The sequence below is a fragment of the Anguilla rostrata genome, chromosome 4 (assembly GCF_018555375.3).
Source record: "Anguilla rostrata isolate EN2019 chromosome 4, ASM1855537v3, whole genome shotgun sequence".
Lineage (NCBI taxonomy): Eukaryota > Metazoa > Chordata > Actinopteri > Anguilliformes > Anguillidae > Anguilla > Anguilla rostrata.
In genome coordinates this window covers 6545598-6562165 of record NC_057936.1, presented here as the reverse complement: position 1 = coordinate 6562165, position 16568 = coordinate 6545598, and the positions used below count along the sequence as shown (strand labels likewise).

The window sequence follows — 16568 nt, the reverse complement described above, 5'->3', positions numbered from 1 at the left end:
AAATTCACCAGAATGCAGGAAATGAATGAAATGTTTGACGCTCAAAGTTTCCTGGGGGAGGACTCCCAGACCCCGCTTAAGGTGCCCCGCCCCCCGCCAATGTTCAAACGAAACCTACGCCACTGGTAGTATTGAGCAGCTCTTCTCCCTGTCATGTTTCGGCCGCTGTTCCTCTTCCTCGTGGTGTCTCTCTCTCTCAGGCCTCTCCGAACCCTGGCTCCGTTCCTCTCGGACGCCCAGCGGACCCCCAAAGGTTCTCACGCGCTGAATAACGGGGCGTTATGCGAACCCCTGAAAGCCATGGCCAATCTCCCCAGCGCCACCCATTCGTGAAACTTCCCCTCTATGACTGTAACCAGGGCTGTGTTATCATACGCAAACAGAGCCGGGTCATGCATAGTTAACTTTTACATGTATGACTGTAACAACAGAATTAAATAAGAAAATAAGAAGACACATACATTATTCTATACTCTGCCTGGGAGCTAATTATTACTAATTTGCTTTGTGATGCCAGAAGTACATTTTAATGGTTGAATTGTTTTATTGGAAAAAAAGGGGTCTCCTTTAAATATGGCAAAACCTCACAGCAACAATGCAACTGAACAACTGCGTGAAACAGCATAACTGGACAGCAGGGAACTGAGCGTCGATTTTGGTGGTTGAATGAAACACATCATACTGCAAGGAATTACAGGTATCTACACCTCCTTGCCTTTGCGATTGGTGCTGGAGGGAGAGACGGGTAATGCACTAGGAGATGACCACCCAGGGGCCTTATAGGTCAATCTGAGACCTCCCTGCTCAGCAGGAGGAAGCAGCCAACCTGAAAAGTCAGATGCATCCAACCCTAATGTGCTTAAAGGGCATGAAAGAGAAATTTTTAAACAGATCAGGGCAAAAGGTTAGGAGACAAGCAGCAATATATTTTTTATATATATACGAAAAAAGAGGATGTGGCATTGGGTTAACATTCATGAAGCTGATTATTATGCAGAATACCGTTCTCACGAAATAACGTATTTGTGCAGTGTAAATAATAAAGGCACAGCACCTTTTGAATTGGCAAGGAAACTGTCTGCGTTTATGTCGTGGGAACACACAAGATTTCCATGAATAAACGCACGTGATCCTGAAGTCAGTTAAAGGAACAGCGATAACACGGCAAGATAACCAAATAAACGTAATACGTTCTATCACATATTAGGTCATGATATCGTTTAGATTACGAGTGTTAATGCTTCTCTGCTGTGTGCCGTACCCAGTGACTGTTCAGACTAAACTACTGAAACTGCATTCAGCGTCTACTTTCATTCTCTTTCTCTTCCCTACTTCCCCTACTCCCAATGTTGCCGATCCTCCTCTCCCCTCCCCCACACACAATTCTGTTATGATCCCCCGCACTCTATGATCCCGCACCTCTCTCTCCCTCCTCCCCACCCTTGGTCTATGAATCAGTCACAGTGAGACCAGAAGCTATTTATTTTTTGGTTCACGTCATTTTTTAGAGTGAAAAAGGAAGCAAGATGGAGTTTACTTTAATGCTCTGAGTAAACCACAGCGCGCGCGCACACCACGCAACAGTGCGCAACACACCGCGATATATATATATATAAAACCCATAGCAACTCAAAGTTGCTATGGTAACAATAAATTGCTAGATTCGATGTAATCCAATGTTGACTGAATCTGAAATTTCTCAGCTCCGGAAACTGTGGAGAAATAAAATTATTGTTTAAAGTAAATAACCTTTTGTCCCCGTGGTATAGGTCAAATGAGACGTATGCTGTGAAATGCAGGACTGGAGTATAAAGATTAATTCGTAGCTTTTAAAAAGAATGCGTTAACATGTTGAAAATGTATGACTGATTGTGTACTTTCTCGCTAGGTTGAAGCTACCATTTATACCGCAATACAAGTTATTCTACACAACAAAAGTGCATACTGAAATTTAGCCAAAAAGTGAAATAAATAAATGTAAATACTTTCTACTTTCCTCTGCTCAGACTATGACCTCATTAGATTTTGAAGCTCTGACGATGAATTTCAGTCAACGGCACGCAAAAAAATCACGTGCTAGCTAGGTGGCCTATATGATGAGTGTACGACTCGGTACTAAAATGAATAAGTACTTCAGTTTACGCGTATTAAAAATCAGAAGCAGACGGTCGTCTTGTTACCGTTCCTGTTGTGTTGCTAAGGGTACTTCTTATAGAAATGTTTAATAACACCTCACAAAATAGTAGGCAGTGTTATGTCTATTTGCCCAACTTTCCCTGTGTGCGAAAAATGTCCGATGAGTGAAACGGGAGGGAATGTTAACCATAATATTACAATGATGTCAGACGTTCAGTGCTGCTCAAGCCCCCTTCAGCCAGCCTCAATGAGCACGCAGGGAGAGGGAGCATGGAGAAGGGGGCTGGTTCTGCGTTTAGACTCGATCGACTACTGGCTATATTATCTGCTAATCAAGACTGTGTGTCATCCTATTGGCCGAGCCCCTGCGGGTTGATCATTCCATCTCGTGCTGCTCCCGCTTGTTGCAGCCAACTTTGCTGTTGTTCTCTTCCGCTCACAGGCGTAGTTCCCAAGATCACATTTATTAATAAAATACAGCGAGACTCAAAAGGCTTAAAATCGCCATTCTAGTCTGATGAGTAAATCGTATTTGTAATATTTTTCTGGTTTCTGGGACTTCAGTGACAAAGTCCAAGCTTATTGTTGGGCGTTTGAAATTGGACACCGCTAGGATTGAGGTCCCTATTTCATGCGGAGGGATACGGTTTTGGGGTTGACAATGTGGATGGAGGTTGTTAAGATGTCTACTCGAAGGATGAAACGGTCTCAATTGTAGCAACAAAAAAAGGAGACGCGAGAGTTGTAGAGTTTGGATGTGAAAAGGGAACCTAAATTTAATGACGTGGATTGCTGTACTAACCAAGGTAAAATCAGAAGAAAGGAAGATATCGTGGCTCCGAAACCCAGTGCTTTTGAAGAGGCGCTGTGGTGTGAAATTCTCTTGAAGTTTTATGTTATTTTTTTCCAACGGGGTTTCGTCTAGCTAGCTAGCTATCTTCACTGCTGGATGCTAGACATTTGAGAAGAAAAAGGTAATTTCTCCAGTGCATGCATGTTTTATTTTTGGATGGAGTGTAAGTGGCTAGTTAAAGTTATACGGGGATGTATACTCGTTTATTGTGAATGTTAAACTTTTCAACAAAAAAAGAAATATAGACAAATAAACAAAAATAAAAACAAAAAAAGTTTTGGGAATGGGGGTCATATAAAATGGGCATATTAAGTTTTTTGTCTTTTGTGCGGGTTTTGAGTATTTGTGTACGAGTGATGTCGTCCCCGTAGCAAGTCTTACCGTGGGGATATCACTCCTTTGTTCAGTTCTTGACAAGTTTTAAAGTACCACCGAAGTTGACTTAACTGAATTTATGACCGGTTCTAGGCAGTGTAATTGGATAAATATTTCTTCTTCGCTAGTTTCAACCTGTTCATTTGGACGTATGGTAACATTGGCTAGTTAACTAACTCAAGAGGAAGAAAGCATAGTCGAATTTGGGAATTTGGGACACTGAATTGTCTTTTTCTCTGTCCCGTTTGTGGTGAAGGGCAAGTCCTATTTTGCCGGTTATTTAACGTGTTTCTAAATATTTCGCTGTGTGTGCTTTTCCCCAAATATTCGTGGTCAAAATAGTTGTGTTAGTGGTCAGTAGTCTCAATTAGTAATGCTACAGTGTTTATTGCATATTTGTCACGGCATTCCTTGTTACAGCCCCCAGCTCCCCCCCTACCCCACCACCACCACCAAAAAAAAAAAACACATCCCTCCTCAATTGCGACCCCTTAACGTAAAATTATGCGTATGTGAAGTTTTTGTTTGTGTCTTGAACACTTAAATATGGTTATATTACGAACATTTGTAGCCGTAAACGGGTAACTAGTTACAACTAACTTCGGAATGTATTTGGATTATCCTAAACCTCATTTCCGAAAGGCCAGGCTCTTTGTGCGCAGAGCATAGTCTGTGGAAGTCATTCACGACGTCCACTGACGGGGTTAAATTGATCAATAAAGTAGTTTTATTTTGAAGTGATGTAACTTGACGTGCATGGAAGTATCAACCCAGTGTCCGTTGGCTTGCAGCTGGACGGCATATCTATAGTTGTTACCCTTGGGCATGGCCAATGGAGGTGAACTCGTTTACAGCTTGGAATAAATATTTACATGGGTTCAGTCTGGGAGCCTGACTAGGCAAAATAAAGAGAACAAGGCTGGGAAAGCATTGCTTAAGGATATGGGTTTGAGGAAATATGGATAGATGTACTTAATACTAGTATGAAACTAGTTCTCTGAGTTTCGAGCTTGCCTACTTGTACCCCTGCTAAATATTCAATTTCCTTTATGTTGGGACAACTGTTGCACCTTGCAGTATAAAATGGAAACTATAATGGATCTGGCTGTTATCGGTTGACTGCTAGGGCGCATGACTGTCTGTGTAACTACAGTAAATGTTTAATGGGAGATGGAGCAAGACTACTTTTTGTCCGAAGTGTGAAGTCGCGATATTCGGCCTGTGGTTTGCCAGCTGAAACGTATCGAACGACAAGGCCAACTGTATTAACGTTAAACCATCCAAGTTTTGGCATGAATATTTTATAATCGTAAGGACCACTGGTTTACAGGTCCTCACACGGGTTTGCAAATGTGGTAAATGCCGTAGTGGATGGTTGCTCTAAACGTATGTTTCGTTGGCTACAAAGTATGGCGTTTTGAATCGTGAAATGTGTCTATTTATGTATATATATCTTCGGGACAGAGTAGCCTAGCTTGTAGCTGATAAAACGCCAATGTTCCCTACGGTTGGCAGAAACGGTAAGTTTTGTGTTTACAGCTCATGTTGTTGCTGTCTACATGACTTGGCAAAGTCTAATCGAGATCTATCCGTGTACCTTAGTTACAGCAGTGTCGAGCGTAAGTTAGGCTACATATGTTTGCCATATTTTCACAAGTAGGCCATTTTCATTTTAAAATGCAACGTATCACTGCATAGTTTGAGAACATTTTATTGGCCATCTCTTGACTTTACTGACAGTAAGTGTGTACAGTCGTGAAAATGCATTTTGAAAAGACCAATTTGATGGCCTATGTGTATATCGCTTTTATTATGTTCCTATGTTCTGTCCCTTTGTAGTCCTGTGCCATCTGATTATAAAACTCACGTGGTCCTCTTAAAATCTAAATAACGCAATTGTATTTCCTTTTCTAAACTTTGTCATAGTCGATAAGGACCTAATGAGCATCAACCAATTGGCTGGTAGGAGGGGGAAAAAAAACAATGTGATTACTGTGTTGAAACCAAATCGGTTTGGTTGCATACTGTTGACATTGCATTCCTATTTTGATGTAGTTTGTCGTGGAAGTGCTTGGGGTGTTGATTTTGATAGTGAACACCCTGCCCCTTGGCCTTGGCGGTGCTTGTGATAGTTGGCTCCAGTACAGAATTACCTGTTAAAGTACACCACCTGTTGGAGCTGAAGTGTTTTTCCCTTGCCACAGTTTGTTCGTGTCATTACGGCAGTATAAATTGTACGGTTTAATGTTATATTGGTGCGGACTGCAGCTCGCTGCATACACACAAAATTGGACCTGTGGAGTGCGAATTGTCAATACCCTGTCATTTTAGGGCTCTTTTTCATGTAATCTGACCAGATTTCCTGAAAGTGACATTTGTTTATTGAGTAATGACAGGTTTCGCTGCAGCCATTAGCACCCTGGGGTTAGAAGTTTCAAAGCTTTTCAAAAACAGTGCTTAGCACTTGAAAACCTATTAGACTGCGAGCACAATGGCAGGAAACAGCCATGCAATTGTAAATACATTAGATGGAGATTCTTAGCAAAAATAGCCGAGGTGTTCGGGATGTGTCAGTGCTTTGTTGTTGGGAATGTGTCATTAGGAACATGGGTAGCCGAATGTGCGTGAATGGTTTAACTTCCTCCTCAACAATTTGCACAATGAAGTGTTTTTTTTTTGTTTGTTTGTTTTTTTGGTGTGCATACATTGCTTATTGTGGAAGTTAGAATGCAATGCAGCTAGGCTTAATACCACACTGTGCGTGTGATTTTTGTACTTTGGTGTGTTATTTGGTGATGGCAAGTTATAATCAGATGTTTTATAAATGCATCACAATTATTGCGGATATAACCCGATGCAAGCAAAACAAACTTGCATATGCACCAAAACTGCATGTGGAGATTTGAATGGGCTATGTTTAAGATGTCTGGGTTCTTTGCCAAAGAAGCATATGTTTTCCACATTTCTTTTGACCAGTTGGAAAAAAAAAATCTATAAAAAATTGTGTGACTGACCAAACTGATGAATTTGACCATCGGAAGAAAAGGTTTAATTTATTTCAGTGTTATTTCGCATTGGCATTGTTGGATTTGTCTACACTATTGTTTTGCTTTAAATTTGCGTCGTAATACATGCAGTTGCGTCTAATCAGCAGAATGTTGTTCAGTTCACATTCCCCCCCCCCCCAAACACACATGCACGTGCTCCTACACACAAACACACGCACACACACACCTGGGACACTGCTTCTGTTTTCGTGTATTCCGCTGTGCGTCCCTTAGTGTCTCCCTCTGATGTAGCCTATGGCAGCCATGCAGCTGAAGCTGTGTGTGTGCGCTGCTTTAGTGAGCTGAGGGTGGGGGGGGCGATGATGCGTGCTCGTGCCACACTGCTTGTAAACACACGGGTGAAAGCAATCTCGCAGGTCCTGGCCGTCGTGAGGACTGCGTGAAACTACGATGGACATTTGCACCGTGTCGTGACACTGTAGTTGCCGAAATGAGAAGCAGCGATATTTTTAGTTTTCAAAGTAAATGACAAAAAATAGGTTTTTAAAAAAAAACTGACATTACGATTTGAATAATTATTTCAAATGAAGAACGTGCCTTAACTAGCATGCAAAGCCACATATTAATTAAATTAAGAAATAAAAAGAAACCAAATTCTCGCTTGGGTCTGGGAAAGGGTGGAAAGGGTGGCCTGATGTGAAAGCCTTACATTTTATTGTTATAGAAAAGCACAAGTACTGATGCTTAAATTGAAATTGTTTGCTTTTAGGTCCGTATCAAACAGGCCGAGTGGTCTGGGCTTTATGCTAACACTTGTTCCAAGGGGCTCGTGCTCCTAAGTTGAAAAATTTAGGAGCACACTGCTGCATCCCAATTAGCAGATGTGCTTCTAAATTATTTTTCCTTTCGGCTCACGTTATTTTTTTTTTTTAGGAGCAAACGCTCCTAAAATGGGAGCACTGTAGTGCCCTGGTGGTATTTGCAACCCTGGCTCTAGTTCTTATCCACACTTGTCCTTTCTGGCTAGCTGGTTTCTCTAGCATCTTCTGCGGCATTGAGTAGTTTAGTTTTAGTTTTAGTTTAGTTTGGCAACTGGCGTGCGTGCATGTAGGCTCACGTGAGCGCACGCACACAGTTTCCCTGTTTTGTGCCTAATTTGGAGCGCGGCGACATTGTGTTTTTTTTCCCATTGTTGCAACATCCGTGATCAGCGTTGAGAGAGGCCAGGGCCAGCACTACCGCTCGCCGTCTCTGGAACGTATGAGGTCAGCCAGCCAGTTCTTTCCCCTCTGCAAAGGCTGCCAGCTGAGCCGTCTGACCTGTCATGCTGCAGGACTGCGCAGCCAGAGTGATGTCACAGGCAGTCGGGCATCTGATTAGCCGTTTCTTCATTTTTTTTTTTGTCCAACGCTGTCATTGCATGTAGCTACTCGGGCTCTGTAGAGCCCCTCGTCTCTTGTTGGTGCATCCAGGTTATCAGACTTGTCATGAGCAACAAGTGCCGCAACTTGAGGCGATACATTTTGGGAGCGCTAATTTTCTCTCTTTCATCCTTGTTAATCTGCCCGTCTCGGGTCCTAAGTATGGCGACGAGGGCTAACGGTGGTTAGCATGCTCTGTGAACTTGCTGGCTCGGCGTTTGGGGGTCTGCATAACTCCAGTTGTTTTAGCCTGTTGCTAAATCTGACTGACCATGTTGGTCCCCAGTCGGCACCCTGAGCCGACCAGAGGAGGATGGGTTCCCCCCTTGAGCCTGGTTCCTTTCCGAGGTTTCTTCCCGTCTGCCACAGGGAGTTTTTTCCTTGCCATTGCTGCCTTAGGCTTGCTCCTGTGGGGGTTTAGGCCAAGGTTGTCTGTAAAGCGTAATGTGACAACTGCTGTAAAATACGCTATACAAATAAAATTTGATTGATTGATTGATTGATACATTTCATTGGTAGGCGAATCAGGATTTGTTCATGCCATAGTGTTCATGGCCTGGTTCACATCGCTCGTTGAGTTTGTATTTGGTGAATATTAATCGCCCTCAGCTTTGTCAGTCCTCAGGTTTCTGCTGCTTCTTTCGGTGGGGGGGGGGGGGTCAGTTGTGATGTCGGGGGTCAGAATTGGCCTCTAGTTTTGTGCTGAGTATGGTCGTGTTCCATGCCATGTTGCCGTAAGCAGACAGTGGGAGCAACTTGCCGCTGTGTGACACCAAACTGTGTTGAATGAGGAGTGATTATGTAGGTTGTGTTATTTTTTATTTTTTATTTTTTGTAATGTAGATGCTAGTGCTCTTAAACTCAGTTCTTCTTAGTCGTAAAACTCAAATCCTTTTGAGGAAATTTAAAGGTATTTAGGTGCTGAGTTTCTTGTGCAGTCTGATATAATCAGGGCTAAATGCCAACTATTGCAAGCATTTGGTCGCGCTCCGTGAAACTCGTTTTTGGGAAAATGTTCTGCGCGACTGCGTCTGCTGCAGCCCTCTTCAGCCTTCACCCGAACCACCGTGGTGCTCGTCAGTTTCTCTTTCAGCTGGTGGTTTATTTTATTTCTTCACTTTTTTTTGTTTCGTTTTTTTTCTTTTTCACTGTTAGCCTGGCATGTGGCAGAGTAACTCAGCACATGTCACAGAGAGAGCGGGGGGGGGGGGGGTGGAGTGAAATCCGATTGGCCGTTGACTCCTTACTCATGACGGGGTAATGCAGCGGGACTGAGATGTCCTCGCCGGCGCTGCAGCAGGTGCTCCACACGCCCGTCTAAATCAAGCTGTACCTGCCCGAAGGTGGAGGGGGCAGCTCTGTTCTGGATGCTTGGAAGACCAGGGCTCTACTGTGCCTCCTGTTTTAGTGGCATTTGCTCCTGAATATCAGGGTGTGCTGACTGGATTATCATTTAGGAGCACATCTACTCACTGAGGATGTGTTAGCGTGCTCCTAAATTTTTCAACTCGGGAGCACGCGCTCTTGGGTACTGGGGGGGGATGGTTAGCGTAGTAGAGCCCTGAAGAGAGGAGCAGAGGGGGGGCAGTTATGGCCTTCTCTCTCTGGCTCCATTGCAGTGACTGGGGTTTTAAGGGCACCCCCCCCCCCCCACACACACACTTTTTGTTTTTTTGTTTTTGTCTTCTCGTTATTGGGCTCATCAGTCCAGATGTGAGGGGAGCGCGGTTTTGCGGTTTTTCATCGGTAAATTACTTCTGTGGAGTCGTAGCGAGCGCAGAACACGGAGGGACAGTCCCAGAAAATCTGTCACATTGGGGACTTTTTATCATTTTATTTTATTTTCCCTCCCAGGCTGTGCTGTTTTTCCTCCGGTCGTATTTTTTTTTGAACAGCATATTTTCAAGCTGGATGATCTTTGGATACGTGTGTATTCGGCCTTAAGTGTTGCAAATTTGTTCAGTGCAGCATTATCCCCAGAAGTATGAGTGCCGGTCAAAGCCACGCTTGAGTAAGAACCTGGCTAACGGAGGCTCAATAGCACCGCTATGTAACAGAGTATTTTTTGGTAAGTTTAAAAAAGATTATTATTAGTACTTTAATAATCCTGCCAGAATAATTCGGCTGAAAACAAGCCGGCCAGGTCGCTCCGATCGCTCCGGCCAGATCGCTCCGATCGGCTACTACAGGGCGGCTGATTCCTCCCCCTACACGAGCAGCAACAAGGTCTCGACTCTTTGCAGTTCTGGCCCCACGATGGTGGAACGATCTTCCAGTGGAGGTCAGAACAGCAGAGTGTCTGAGCACCTTCAAACGGAAACTCAAGACGCACCTCTTCTCTGTATACCTCTCTCCTCTTCCCTAAACCCTCTCCCATAACTATTTAAAAAAAAAAAAAAAAAAAAAAAAAAAATTTTTGGTTCAGACTATCTTGTTTCTCCTTACTGTATGCTACTATAGTAAAGGCTTTTTATCTGCATTTTATTCAATGGACTTAAGTGGACTTGATCCTGAGTTTGGTTACACTGTTGTAAGTCGCTCTGGATAAGAGCGTCAGCTAAATGCCTATAATGTAATGTAATGTAATGAAAAGATCTTCCTCGTCAAGCAAAATAATACTGCTTTAGCTGATGAAGAAGTCAGCAATGGTCATGTAGTATGATCTTTAAAAAAAAATAAACTACCCTTTCTGTAAGGACCGCATTATATAATGGTCAGTGTTAAGTCAACTCTGAGAGTTACTGTACTCTGAGGGAGTGGGTTTCGGCCCTGTTGGACAGCCCCTGTGATCTATTGTGGAGTTAAATTGCACTTAAACACTGCGCTGCGCTCGCCGGCAGAAAGGGTTTGTTCTGAGTACGGGGAGAACAGGGTCTGACTCTCAGTGAGAAACCCTCACCTTCAACAAACAAGGCTATAAATCACGTGTGGGCGGGGCGCGGGCGCCCTGTCCAATCCAGCGGGGTCACGCCAGGGGTCACGCCGGGGTCACGCCGGCCCCGATACGCCCGCCTCATCGGCAGGTTGACTGATCTCGCCTCGATTGACGTCCAGCATTCCGTCGTCGTGGCGGCGTTTCACGTGCGTGAGAGCGTATAGACGCAGCCCATAATTTATAATCTTTTTTTTTTCCTCCCGGTTTGCTGACCATAATTATAGGCTACTCCTCAGTGAACGAATGCTGTCCTCGACCTGACGCTGCGTGCGGGTGGGACAGAATTTTATCAATCAGGTTGCCCTCAACTTAACTGCTTTAAACTGATGGATTTGTTTTATTGAGCACTGTTAAATATAGGCTGTATGGATTATGATTCTGGTATTCTTTAGCTGTGTAGCAGTGCAGCTAGTGCAATTTTTTAAAATTTGTAAAACAAACAAACCTGTTCAGTGTGTGGGGTGCCTGTGTCCTCAACAGAAAACATTGGAATATAATTTTTCCCATTTTACCACACACAAATCTCCTACCTTCCCATAGCGTGTTTCATTCACCTGTGTTCCCAACACGGAATCTTCCCAAAGACAGCCTGGTTTAAAATGTTTTTGTGGTTTCTTGTTAATGTCTTTGCATTCTTGCGTGTGTTGACATCAGTTCAGTGTCAAGGTACGTACTCAGCCAAGTTCCACTTTTTATTGAATTTTTATGGCCGGCTACATGAATGTGTGCAGTTGCGTGTGTGTGTGTGCGCGCCAGTATATAAATTTAGCTTTAGCTTGTGTACATTTCAGTAATACATTCTATAAATGAGGGATCGAGCTGCTGGGCCAAGTTTATATAAAGAGAATTGTTTCTTTTTATGGTTTTAAACCGTAAACAGTTTACACAGGTCTGTGTACAGTTACTCATCTGAAATATTTACTCCGCATTAATAAAAGTATCAAGCTGTCAGGATAATTAATCCCTGGTATATTTTGGCGAGATTAATGGCGGCCATAAACGGACGTGTTTAAAAATATTCCAGCGCATTACGCGGTCTGGGGCGAATGTGCTGCAGTCCGGTGCCGCGCAGGGGCGGAAGCCAGAATGCATTAGCCGTTGCTAATTCTGGCGGGCTGCGCGGGAGGAGAGGCCGCGCCTCGGGGGGCGCTGTGAGGAAGTGCCACCTGACCGTGACCCTGGAGCCGTCGCCGACACCGCGGCTCAGCCTGGGCCTGCTGGCGCAGCGCTGTTTTTTGGGGTTTTTTTTTTGTGTGTGTGGTTTTTTTTTTTTTTTTTTTTTTCATTATCCTGTTTTTTGGGGTTTTTTTGTGTGGGGTTTTTTTTTGCATTAGCGTGAGTTCGGTCGGGTGCTTTTTTTTTTTTGCTTTCTCCGACGCTCCGTTAGAGTACAAGTGCCAGCATATGGTTTTGGAGCTGAACTGCGGCTTTAGTTTCACTTGTCGGGGGTGGGGGGGGGGGTGGTGTGCGGAGTCGTGCTGTGGGTGCGGGGGATTGTGTGGGCTGTGCTGTGCTGTTCCCACGTTGAGTGCGGAAACGCTTTCTTTGTGCCGCCGGAGCGTTGCGCTGCGTTGCGTTTTCCCGGTGCCGAACGTCGCCCGAGTGGACCAATCGCGGGCGGGCATTCGCCGAGCGGCTGATTGGTGGCGTTCGGACGATGTCGGAAATCGTACCGGAAAAATGCTGATGCAGATGGGCCTGCCTGTGCCTTATGCCACATTCTGTGAATTGGGTGCTTCATGCTTAGACAGTCCAAATTCTTTTGGAATGGCGGATTAATTTTGTCTTGTTTTGTATGGACGTTTGAAAAGTGAAGGCTCCTGTTACTGGAAAGGTTATTTATTTGAGCACAAGCATTTGGGATGGGGCCATTTTATGTGGAACTGATCTTGGTTGATTTTTTGATCTCCTGGCATTAGGAGGTTCATTGTTGGGCAATCGATAAACTACATTATAGGAGTTTCCCAACCTCAAAATATATTTGTCAAAGAGGGACATTTGGGTAGTACTGTGCTGAATGGATCCTCACTCTCAAAGCTTGAGCGTAGGGTGAATTTAATGTTTAATTTTTTTACCAAAAACATTGCGCAACTTTACTTTTGACAGCTCTTGCCGAGGCCTTGTGTTTGACTGAGAGCATGTTTCACGATTGGCTGCTGCGCTGCCAAACTCAGCCTGGTTATTTCGGAATGTTTTACAGCCATGACAGGACCACAATGAGCCGAGAAAGCAAGCTGGAAAAAGCTGTCGTTTCCAAAAAAGCTGTTTATCGGCTGCATTAATTGGGGACGCGGTGTAGCTGTGAGTTGCTCGGGGAACTCCGAGGGTGTCGGCACCTTTCAGTCGCTCACCCGAATTTCTTCCGAGGAGGTGACTGTCAGAGACTGTGGCGCAGGCACCGGTCTGCTAAGCCTCGCGTTAAGCCAGCGAAATCGGTATTTAATGTGTGATAAAGTTTCATTAAGAGCTCCGCTCCCCTGCGCGGACGCGTAAGCGTGTGATGAGGGGGATTATGATCGCGGGTCACAGGCGGCTGTGTTTCTGCCGCTGCAGCTGCGGTTGGGTTGGGAAAGGCGAGGTCAAAGTTCATCACGAGGCGCTCGGCGCACTGCAGGTGTGTTAATCTACACGCCCGGCGCTCCCAGCGTTCCTGCACCTGCCGGTGTGTGAGTCAGATGTGCGTGTTTGGGCAGCGTTCCTACACCTGCCGGTGTGTTGGGTCAGATGTGTGTGTTCGAGCAGCGTTCCTACACCTGCCGGTGTGTGAGTCAGATGTGCGTGTTTGGGCAGCGTTCCTACACCTGCCGGTGTGTTGGGTAATGTGTGTTCGAGCAGCGTTCCTGCACTTTCGGTGTGTTGGGTAGACTGTGTGCTGAGCAGGTTCCTACACCTGCGGTGTGTTGGGTAGACGTGTGTGCAGGAGATTAGACGGGGAGGCTGGTTGCTAACCTGCAGGTGAGTTGGGTAACTGCGTTGTACTGAGCAAGGTCTAACCTCACTGCTTGTAGTACAGCTGTTAAGGTACAACCTGTCAAGTGTGTGGTAATCTGCTGTCCGATGTGCTAGCAGCGTTCCTACGCCTGCAGGTGTGTTGGGTCAGATGCGTGCGGTCGAGCAGCGTTCCTACACCTGCCGGTGTGTTGGGTAACCGTGTGCTCGAGCAGCGTTCCTGCACCTGCGGTTGTGGTAATCGTGTCTGGAGCAGGTTCCTACACCTGCCGGTGTGTTGGGTAACTGTGTGCGCAGGTACACCTGCGGTTGTTGGGTAACGTGCTGAGCAGTGTTCCTACACCTGCCGGTGTGTTGGGTAACTCGTGTGCTGGAGCAGCGTTCCTACACCTGCCGGTGTGTTGGGTAACTCGTGTGCTGGAGCAGCGTTCCTACACCTGCCGGTGTGTTGGGTAACTCGTGTGCTGGAGCAGCGTTCCTACACCTGCCGGTGTGTTGGGTAAGACGCGTGTGCTCGAGCAGCGTTCCTACACCTGCCGGTGTGTTGGGTAACTCGTGTGCTGGAGCAGCGTTCCTCACCTGCGGTGTGTTGGGACTTCGTGTGCTGGAGCAGCGTTCCTACACCTGCCGGTGTGTTGGTAACTCGTGTGCTCGGCAGTTCTACCCTGCCGTGTGTTGGGTAACTCGTGTGCTGGAGCAGCGTTCCTACACCTGCGGTGTGTTGGGTATCGTGTGTGCAGCATTTCCTCCTGCGGTTGTGTTGGGTAATCGTGTGCTGGGCAGTTTCGTTGTGGACCAGGTGCAGCAGTGTGGCTGTTGCGAGCCTGTGTTTGTGAGCGTGTCCCCAGCTGCGAGCCATCTGCGTGGTCGGATACGTTCAAACCGGGCTCAGGGTGTTCTGTAGCATTCCATTCCGATTTCAGATTTGTTTAAGTGCGTTTGAAAGCAGTCTGTTTTGAAAGAATGGCTGTCAGGTGGGGTGGCTAGTCATGGTCGTGTGCGTGATATTTTTTTTGTTTGTTTTCGTAGGGCTGTTTGTGGCTGTGACTGAGTGGCATGACCGAGCAGCAGGAGAGGATGGCCGCAGTGGGAACAGACAAGGAACTCAACGACCTCCTGGATTTCAGTGCGGTGAGTGAGCGAGAGAGGGAGCGAGAGGGACAGGGAGAGAGTAAGAGTGCAAGAGAGAGAGAGAGCTAGAGTGAGAGAGAGAGAGAGGGAGGGAGAGAGTGCAAGAGAGCGAGAGAGAGTGTGAGAGAGTGAGAGCACGAGAGAGGGAGAGAGCACGAGGGCGAGAGAGAGGTAGAGAGGGAGAGGGAGAGGGAGAGAGTGAGAGCACGAGAGCGAGAGAGGAAGAGAGTGAGAGAGAACGAGAGAGGGAGAGAGTGAGAGAGAACGAGAGAGGGAGAGAGTGAACGAGGGAGAGCGAGGATGAGAGGGGGAAAGGAAGAGAGAGGGTAGAGGGGGAGGGGGTGGGGGTGGTGGGCCTAGTGTGAGGTGCTCCTTCAGGGGGTCTGTTTGGGAGGGGGGAGAGGGGGTGTCCACTTCTCCATACCCACAGATCACGCCCCCTTGGTTTGGTTTGAGCGAACTGATTGGTTTTCATCTGGGCCCATTGAAAATGCTGTACGGGATCACCTCATGGTTTAGCATGGTGAAATGCCTTCAATGATCCTCACTGCTGGTTATGATTGGTAGTGTGTTATTGGGGTTGTCTGAGGTTAAATGTATTGTGCATGGTGTTAGCCTGCTTTTTGTCCTCTTAAATATCCCTGTGAGTAGTAGCTCAAGGAGGGTATTCATTGCTCTAAACTGACCATTTCTGAGCCGATTTAAGAGCTTTTTCCTCCCTTATGATGTGGTTTGTTGCATACAGCTCTTTCACATGTGCACAGACCACAGCCATTAGAGCTGTACAGGTCCATGGCATTAGTGTGGCCACTTTCATGCTTTGAGATTTCTGCATTGCTTACATACGTTTAAGTACAGTGTGCATTCAGCTGGACTTTACATGCGGTTAAGTAATCCGTCCATCCATTATCTAACCCGCTTATACCTGCTCAGGGTCGAGGGGGCAGGTGGGGGGCGGGGTCGGGGGGGGGGAGTGGATGTGGAGCCCTGGACAGGTTGCTAGTCCATCATAGGACACACACACGTACTGTACTCGCACACGCACACACACCATTCACTGACACACTCGTACCTATGAGCAATTTGGACACTCCAGTTAGCCTAGCCTAGCCTAACCTAGGCTAAGGACATAGACATTACCCTATCTTTGGACTGTCGGGGGTGGGGGGTGGGGGGGGGGGGAACCCACGTGGACACAGGGAGAACGTGCAGACATAGAAAGGTCCCGGCCGGCATTCCGACCCGGGACCTTCTTGCTGTGAGGTGACTGTGCTTCCCACTGCACCATCATACCGCCCAAGTTCAAGAATAGGTCATTGAAAACACGGGTTCGGTTATCAGTGTACACTTTTCTCGTGTGCTCATTTTAATAAGTTAGGCCCATTCCCCCGTCTATTCCATGGGCTTGTGCTTGGCCGCGTACTCGCAGTCTATCCAGTAGCCTATATTTGTGGACTGTATGGGAGCGGTTATTTCTAGTATGGGCACAGCTAACAGTTGCCTTTGTGCGAGTGACATATTCCAAGTATATTATCTTTCATCGCAAAATGGCGGCTTATAACGTGCAGAGAGGGCCGCACAATAAAAGGACGGAAAAATGTCGTCGCGGGCACTGATATACGAGCCGCCCGCGATGGAAACGCGTGACAGCTGGGCCCGCTTTATAAGTTGAGAGAGCCCCTTTATGGGGGTGACCAGGGACTTCGGCTGGAGCATAAAGGCCAGGGCGTGTCCGATGCTGGGAACTGGGGTGGTTGGGG

At 46.3% G+C, this 16568-nt stretch overlaps 1 protein-coding gene across 10 annotated transcripts in view; it reads left to right on the top strand.

Moving 5' to 3' along the window:
- The first annotated feature begins 2539 nt into the window (after positions 1-2539).
- The window catches only part of tcf3b (transcription factor 3b), a 52267-nt gene continuing 38238 nt past the window's right edge, over positions 2540-16568 (top strand). For 5 of the 10 annotated variants that reach the window (XM_064330297.1, XM_064330299.1, XM_064330296.1 and 2 more), the window contains exons 1-2: positions 2540-3110; positions 14707-14808. In XM_064330297.1, the coding sequence (XP_064186367.1) occupies positions 14734-14808 (75 nt within the window). In that variant the 5' untranslated portion in view covers positions 2540-3110; positions 14707-14733. Of the gene's footprint in view, positions 3111-4006; positions 4885-14706; positions 14809-16568 lie in introns of those variants that run through there. The other 5 variants (XM_064330298.1, XM_064330300.1, XM_064330293.1 and 2 more) reach the window with 2 other exon arrangements.